Raw genomic sequence first — 7968 nt, forward strand, 5'->3', positions numbered from 1 at the left:
TATCAGACAGAAAGACAAGTCATTGCAGGTACATTTATTTTTTTTTTAAGTAGAGTATAGCCTCATGTTCACATAGTCACAGGGTCACACTAGTGAAGTAGACAATTAAGTTGAAATGGGTTGTCCAAATTCCTTTGTGGATAAAATTATCAAAGTTAAAAAAAAAAAAAAGAATAAAAGACAACACAAACACAAAACTGACAACAACAACAAACTAATAAGAAAGGATGGACCTGTAATGAGTTACATTCTGAGTCATATATTGAAATAGATGGACACTCTAGAGCTTCTGGAAATCATTCAGTCATCAGTTTCCACATTGCATTCTTGAGCTCCTGGTTTCTCATGCTGTAGATGAGGGGGTTCAGTGCTGGAGGCACCAATGAGTACAGAACTGCCACCACCAGATCTAGAGATGGCAAAGAGATGGAAGGGGACTTCAGGAAAGCAAACAGGCCAGTGCTTATAAACAGGGAGACCACAGCCAGGTGAGGGAGGCATGTGGAAAAGGCTTTGTGCTGTCCCTGTTCAGAGGGGATCCTCAGCACCGCCCTGAAGATCTGCACATAGGACAGTACAAGGAAAACAAAACATCCTAAAATGGCAAAAGTACTGAAAACAAGAAGTTTAAATTCCCTGAGGTAGGCATCTGAGCAGGAGAGCTTAAGGATCTGGGGAAGTTCACAGAAGAACTGTTCGATGGCATTACCTTGGCAAAGCGGTATAGAAAATGTATTGACCGTGTGCAGCAGAGAATAGAGGAACCCAGTGCCCCAGGCAGCTGCTGCCATGTGGACACAAGCTCTGCTGCCCAGGAGGGTCCCGTAGTGCAGAGGTTTGCAGATGGCAACGTAGCGGTCGTAGGCCATGACTGTGAGAATAAAGTACTCTGCTGAAATGAAAAAGACAAAGAGAAATACCTGTGCAGCACATCCTGCATAGGAGATGGCATTGGTCTGCCAGAGGGAGTTGCCTATGGCTTTAGGGACAGTGGTGGAGATGGAGCCCAGGTCAACGAGAGAGAGGTTGAGGAGGAAGAAGTACATGGGGGTGTGGAGGTGCTGGTCACAGGCTATAGCGATGATAATGAGGCTGTTGCCCAGAAGGGCAGCCAGGTAGATGCCCAGGAAGAGCCAGAAGTGCAAGAGCTGCAGCTCCCGTGTGTCTGTGAAAGCCAGGAGGAGGAACTGGGTGATGGAGCTGCTGTTGGACATTTGCTGTTTCTGGTCATGGGGACCTGTCCAACGAGGAAAAGGCAGTGAGAAACTAGGGCAGAGTTCTCTGAGCAAAATGTATTCCACTTCTCTTGGAAATCCCCTAGACTGACTTACCCCGTTCAGGTGCCTTTCATGAGCTGTGGTTGGTGCTGGCTGATGGTGTCACTGGGAAGAAGCATCTTTGTTGTGGACTATACTGAATTCAGTCCTGCCCTACAGCAACAGAGAAATAGAAGAACAGGCTGATCTCAGATTATATCAACTCATGATATCAAAGACCATTTAAGCATTGTCACTCCCATTTCACCTAATGGCAGAGCACAGCTGTAGAGATCTCGTTTTGTTTATTTTATTCTAACTGCCCCACCACAGATGAGGAGGTTTCGTATGTTTTTTTGTTTGTTTGTTAAGGCAGAAATGCTAGGTATTTCTGCTGCACTGCAAGTGAAACCTCATGGGTGCTGACAGGCAAAGGGACTGTCCCTTAGTGCAGAGTGGGGACAGCTGATCTGTCCATCAGTCCTGGTCCCAGCTGCCCTGTGCCAGCACCTATTGAGCTGGAGGACGATCGCCCCCCGGTGTTCCCCTGAGCAGAAACTGGACACTGCTGAGAGCAGAGGACTCCAATTTCCAAGGGCTGATCTCCAAACCCCTGGCCCCGTCTCATTGTACATGAAGAGGATCTCAGCTCTGCCCTCCCAGTCAGGGACACAGAGGGCTCATTGCATTATACAGACGATGAGACACATTGTCATGGCCTTAGTGCCGAAGTGTCTTCTCCATGAGACTCCTCTCTGGGGCAGAGAGTGTCCATGGGAGAGCTGTGTCCTGGTGGGGACAGTCTGCAGCCTAGTAGAACTCCCAGGGAAAAAGTCAAAATTCCTAAAGATGGGGTGTCCTGAGGTGAGGGTCAGCTCATTGCCAGCCCCACACATTCACATGCCCAGAGGCCCAGGTAACCTTGGGTCAAAGGCAATCAGAACAAGACATGTAACACAGATAAATGCCCCAGTGGTCCTGCCAAGGGAGGAAGGACAGGGACAGACAGACAGGCACTTGGAGGTTTCTCCTCACTGGGAGTTGGGTGCTAAGGAGAAGGCTCGGCCTGAAGCCCCACAACCCTGGAATCAAAGGCTTGTGCTGGGTGGGAGGAACCAGGGGGTTGCTCTGGGAAAGCATCTGCACTGCAGGAAGTGTTGGGGAGGTGCCTAAATCCCCAGTCCCTTGGCATTTCTGGGAACATTGCCTTCTGCCTCTCTGCCTATGTCTCTGCTGCTTGCAGCTGTCCCTGGAGCTGCTTTCCTGTGCCCAGGTCACCTCCCTCTCTGTGCCCTTGTCACCTCCCTGTCTGTGCTCACAGACAACATCCCACCCGCTCTGTGCTCAGTTATGTTCTGCAGATGCCTCCTGGCAGCAGGGAACGGCCCAGGGGCAGCTCTGTGAGTGCAGGGTCAGGACTGCTTTAGCAGGGGGTTGGACTAGTTGATCTCCAGAGGTCTGTTCCAACCCCAATGATTCTGTGATTCTGTAAGAAGCTGCCAGTGCCCACCCAGCCAATCAAGAGGGAAACACTCAAAGCAAAGTCTCCTCACCTTTCAGGAAAATATTTCCTTTATATTATTCTTGAAAGTTCCCTTGGAAATGCTCAACGATTACCTGGAACTGGGAGCAAACCTGTCCCACACAGCACCCTTTTGACAGCAGAAGGACCCTACCCTGCCCTGCCAGGGGTCATTTCTTCCACCCGCAACTTCTCCCTGCACCACCATGGGGATCTCCCCGGGCAGGCTGAGTGCCGACCCTGGCAGGCGGCAGAGTCCCTGCCCCAGCACACAGCCCTGGGGTGCAGGGACCCTGCTCTGAAGGACAGCTCTGGGCGCTCCTGGCTGCATACCTGGCTTTACACACCTGCAACCATGCCCAGGCAAAAGGCAGCTGTCATGCCCTGTCCCTCTGATGGTGCAGAAGGCAATCCCTGCTCTGGAGCATGGCCTCCTTGACATTAGAGAAATGAAGAGAGTCCTCCTGACAGGTCTTATAAGCTGTCAGATGTATCACTTTTAGGAGATCCCTCCAGGAACTGCACCTGCATTGCCCTGCACCCAGAGACTTACCATGTAGATGGCTGTGAAATTTTCTCCCTCAGGAATCTCTCAGCATCCTCCCACTCCCAACTGCCTCTAACCTCTCTCTGCCTGGCTCCTCTCCCCTCGGTGCTGCAGGCAGAGCCCTCAGCCTTGCTGCGCTTCGCAGAGGAGCTGCTCCTGGGCAGAGCTGTCTCTCTGCAGCACTGCCGCTTGCCATGAGCTCCCTGTGTCCCAGGAGCCCGGAACAGCTCAGCAGCACAGGAGCAGCCCAAGGCAGCACTTTCTCTGTCCCCTCTGGGCTCCCTCCGGGTGTCCCTGGGGTACCTGGGGATCCTGCTGTGGAACAGGCTGAAGTCATCACTGATGGTCCCTCCCTCAGCTGTGGAGAAACACTCATTTCCAGCAGAGACATTTCTCCTAATAACAAAAGAGTTGGACATAAGAATCACCTTTCTTTTTCTCAGCATTAGACAGGACACCCAGGCAGGGACAGGGAGGGATATGCTTTACCCTTGCTGAGGGAAGGGATTCATCTGAGTCAATCGAGGCATCTCATCCTGGGTTTGTGGTCCTGGGGTTGGAAGTGAACTCAGCTCTCACCTATGGCTGCCACAAACCCACAGGAGGTGGGACTCCTCTTGCCTCAGTTCAGGTGGGTACAAAAGAGGCACCTTCTGCCTGGGAGCTGCTTGTCTCAGCTGTTGTTCAGACAGCCGAGTTGTTCAGACCCAAACAACGAGTGACATCTGGGGTGTCAGTGGTGGTCCAAGATACATGCAGGCAGATTCAAGGTCCAATGGAGCAATGCTGAAACAGGGCAGTTTCTGGGAACAGCATTTTTGAGACCAGCAGGGAATTCCTTTGGGCAAATGAAAGGACAGCAGCTGATCATGTTTGGGACAAAGAAACCTGTCCCTCCTCAGTATGTTCTTGTCTAAAACCCATATACAGCTGGCCAAATGTAGCCATTGCCATAGGGAGAGCTCAGCCTTTCTCCTCCTCTTCTCCATCACGTGTATTTGCTAGGCTTCCACTGAGAATAATGGCATGTGTCTCGGTTATATCCCTCCATCACCCAACCTGATTCAGGGCAGCTGCTCAATATCATGGCCAAATCCAGGCCTGTGCTGCTACCTGAGGTGTGTACAGGGCTCTCCAGCACAACTGCATTTGTCTGGTAGGGACAGCACAGCACCTATAGAAAGCCATGCGCACTCAGAGCAGGTGTGGGACAGACCACCCAGGGCATCTCGGACAGACCCACTTTCTCTGGGTCAGTGACTGGTCACCAGCACTGTGCTGAGACAAGGTCTCTCCCACCTCCATCTGGTAGATACAGGCCAAGCAGGAATATGAAGCGTGTCCCACCGGGGTCTGCACTCATGTGTCTCTGCTCCTGAACTCTGCTGGTTCTTCTCTCTCCTGTCCTTTACTCATCCCATTGATGGTGTTATTATCAAGGTGTTCCTGGATCACAGGATGTCCCCAGTGAATGGAAAAAGGGAATATCATGCCCATCTAAAACAAAACCAAAACCAAACACAAAAACCAACCAAACAAACCCCACACCACCACCAAAAAAATTCCAAAACCAACAAACCTACCAAACCCCAAGATGTAAAAAGGAGGACCCTAGGAACTACCACCCACTCAGCCTCTCTTCTGTGCCTGGAAAGGTCATTGAGCAGATCCTCCTGGAGGCTCTGTTGAAACATATGGAAGACACCGAGCTGATTAGAGACAGTTAACAAGGCTGCATCAAGGGTAAATCATGCCTGACTAAGCTAGTGGACTCCTGTGATGGAGTGACCGCATCAGCGGAGAAGGGAAGAGCTATGAATGTCATGTATAGGGGCTTCTGTATGACCTTTCATACAGCCCCCAACAAAAAATTGCTGAGATATTGGTGTGATGGACAGATGGGTAAGGAATTGACTGGATGGCTGTGTCCAAAGAGTAACAGTCAGTAGCTCGTGTCCAAGTAAAAAGCAGGAAGGAGCAGTTTCCGTCAGGTGTCCATACTGGGACGAATACTGTTCAATATCTCAATAAATGATATACACAGTGGGACTCAGTACACCCTCAGCAAGTTTGCAGGTCACAGAACCATAGAACATCTCCAGCTGGAAGGGATCCACATGGATCATCAAGTCCAACTCCCCGCTCCTCGCAGGATGACCTAAACCATATGACTAAGAGCATCCTCCAGATGCTCCCTGAACTCTGACAGGTTTGGTGACATGGACACAGTGAGATGAGTTATGTGTGGTACATTGAAGAACATGGACACTTTGTAGCTTCTGGCAGGCATCCAGTCACCAGTTTCCACACTGCGTCCTGGAGCTCCTGGTTCCTCATGCTGTAGATGAGGGGGTTCACTGCTGGAGGCAGCACCGAGTACAGAACAGACACGATCAGATTCAGGGATGGGGAGGACACGGAGGGGGGCTTCAGGTGAGAAAATATGAGAGTGATCAAAAACAGGGAGACCACGGCCAGGTGAGGGAGACACATGGAAAAGGCTTTGTGCCGTCCCTGCTCAGAAGGGATCCTCAGCACGGCCCTGAAGATCTGCACATAGGACAGCATGATGAACACAAAACACCCCAAATATACAAAAGTACTAAACACGAGAAGTCTAAATTCCCTGAGGTAGGCATCTGAGCAGGAGAGCTTAAGGATCTGGGCAAGTTCACAGAAGAACTGGTCCACAGCATTGCCCTTGCAGAGGGGTACTGAAAATGTATTGGCTGTGTGTAGCAGAGCATGGAGAAACCCAGTGCCCCAGGCAGCTGCTGCCATGTGGACACAAGCTCTGCTGCCCAGGATGGTCCTGTAGTGCAGGGGTTTGCAGATGGCAACATAGCGGTCATAGGCCATGACTGTGAGAATAAAGTACTCTGCTGAAATGAAAAACACAAACAGAAACAGCTGTGCAGCACATCCTGCATAGGAAATGACTCTGGTGTTCCAGAGGCAACTGGCCATGGATTTGGGGAGAGTGGTGGAGATACAGCCCAGGTCGAGGAGGGACAGGTTGAGGAGGAAGAAGTACATGGGGGTGTGGAGGTGCTGGTCACAGGCTACGGTGGTGATGATGAGGCCATTGGCCAGGAGAGCAGACAAGTAGATTCCCAGGAAGAGCCAGAAGTGCAAGAGCCGCAGCTCCTGTGTATCTCCAAACTCCATGAGGAGGAACAGGGTGATGGAGCTGCTGTTGGACATCTTCTGCCCCTGGTCATGATGACCTGTCCAAGGAGGAAAAGGCAGTGAGAAGTTAGGGCAGAGTTTCTTTGAGGAAAATATATTCAATTTCTCATGGAAATCCCCTAGACTGCCTTGGCCCTTTCATGTCCCTTTTATGAGCTCTGCTTTGTGCTCACTGACTGTGTCTCTGGGAGCAGGGGGCTCTGCTGTGGATGCACAAATATCCCAATGCTCCTGTCAAGGCAGGAATGACAAGGACAGGCATTTCTCCTCTTTGGGGTTACGATTCCAAGAGGACTCAGCCTTAAACCCCACCACCCTGGGAGCAGACACTGTGCTGGGTGAGAGACCTGGGAGTCGCTCCAGGAAAGTGTCTGCACTGTGGGGGATGGCAGGGACGAGCTTGAATTTCATCTTCCAACAGCATTTCCGGCAGCAGTTCCTTCTCCGTCCCTACTCCTGTCTCTGCCGTCTGGAGCTGTCCCTGCCAGGAGCTGCTTCTCTCTCCCCATGTTTCATCCCTGGTTGTGTTCATAGTCCCCATCCCACTGTCTGCTCAGCTCTGCCCTGCAGACCCCCTGGCAGTGGCCCCTGCCCAGAGGCATCTCTTTATGGGCAGGGATTCAGGAGGAACTCAGAATATCCTAATGAGAACTGGGGTCTGAGTGCCTTCTCCAGAAGAGAAGAATAAACTATTAACTGCCACTGCTCTCCTAGCCAACCACGAGGAGAAAACTCAAAACCCCCACTTGGAAATACGCTGGGGGTGACCTGGATCTCTGAGCAGTGCTGTCCCGTGCAGCACCCTCTCGACAGCAGGACCCTGCCTGCCCTGATGTGGTCCCTCTTTCCACCCACAGCTTCTCCCCGCAGCACCGTGGGGATCTCCCAGGCAGGCTGAGTGCTGACCCTGGCAGGTGGCACAGTCCCTGCCTCAGCACACAGCCCTGGGGTGCAGGGACCCTGCTCTGCAGGACAGCTCTGGGCACCCCTCCTGCACATCCAGCTTCACACTGCTGCAGCCATCTCTAGGAGAAGGCAGTTGTTATGCCTTTCTCCTCTGATGGTGCCTCAGGGAAACCCTGCTCCAGAGCTTGTCCTCCTTCTCCACACCAGACCAGTCAAGACAGTCATCTTGACAGGTCCTATCCGTTATGGGAGGTACCAGCTCTAGAAGATCCCTCCAGGATGCTCATCTGAATTTCCCCACTCCCACAGACTTACTGTGTCAAAAGTTGTGAAGGTTTCTCCATGAACAAGAGATCACCTTTAAGCTCTTCCTTTCTCACTCCTGTCCCCTCAGTGCTGCAGGCAGTGCCCTCAGCCCTGCTGCGCTTTGCAGAGGAGCTGCTCCTGGGCAGAGCTGTCTCTTTACAGTGCTAGCTGGTTGCCATGAGCTCCCTGTGTCCCAGAGCCCATCCCAGCTCAGCAACACAGGAGCAGCCCAAGGTGGCACT

At 51.8% G+C, this 7968-nt stretch overlaps 2 protein-coding genes across 2 annotated transcripts; both read right to left on the reverse strand.

The window, feature by feature from the left end:
- Positions 1-296: 296 nt before the first annotated feature.
- Positions 297-1214, reverse strand: LOC135996982 (olfactory receptor 14I1-like). The gene has a single exon (XM_065649342.1). It carries the CDS (start codon positions 1212-1214, stop codon positions 297-299), a length of 918 nt encoding a protein of 305 aa, XP_065505414.1.
- Positions 1215-5563: 4349 nt separating this feature from the next.
- LOC135996980 (olfactory receptor 14I1-like) lies at positions 5564-6529 on the reverse strand. The gene has a single exon (XM_065649339.1). It carries the CDS (start codon positions 6527-6529, stop codon positions 5564-5566), a length of 966 nt encoding a protein of 321 aa, XP_065505411.1.
- Between the last annotated feature and the right edge of the window lie 1439 nt (positions 6530-7968).

This window comes from Caloenas nicobarica, chromosome 21 (assembly GCF_036013445.1).
Source record: "Caloenas nicobarica isolate bCalNic1 chromosome 21, bCalNic1.hap1, whole genome shotgun sequence".
NCBI lineage: Eukaryota > Metazoa > Chordata > Aves > Columbiformes > Columbidae > Caloenas > Caloenas nicobarica.

Excerpts from the sequence above, each read along its gene's own strand:
- LOC135996982 (XM_065649342.1), bottom strand. The coding sequence starts at position 1,214 with ATGTCCAACAGCAGCTCCATCACCCAGTTCCTCCTCCTGGCTTTCACA.
- LOC135996980 (XM_065649339.1), bottom strand. The coding sequence starts at position 6,529 with ATGTCCAACAGCAGCTCCATCACCCTGTTCCTCCTCATGGAGTTTGGA.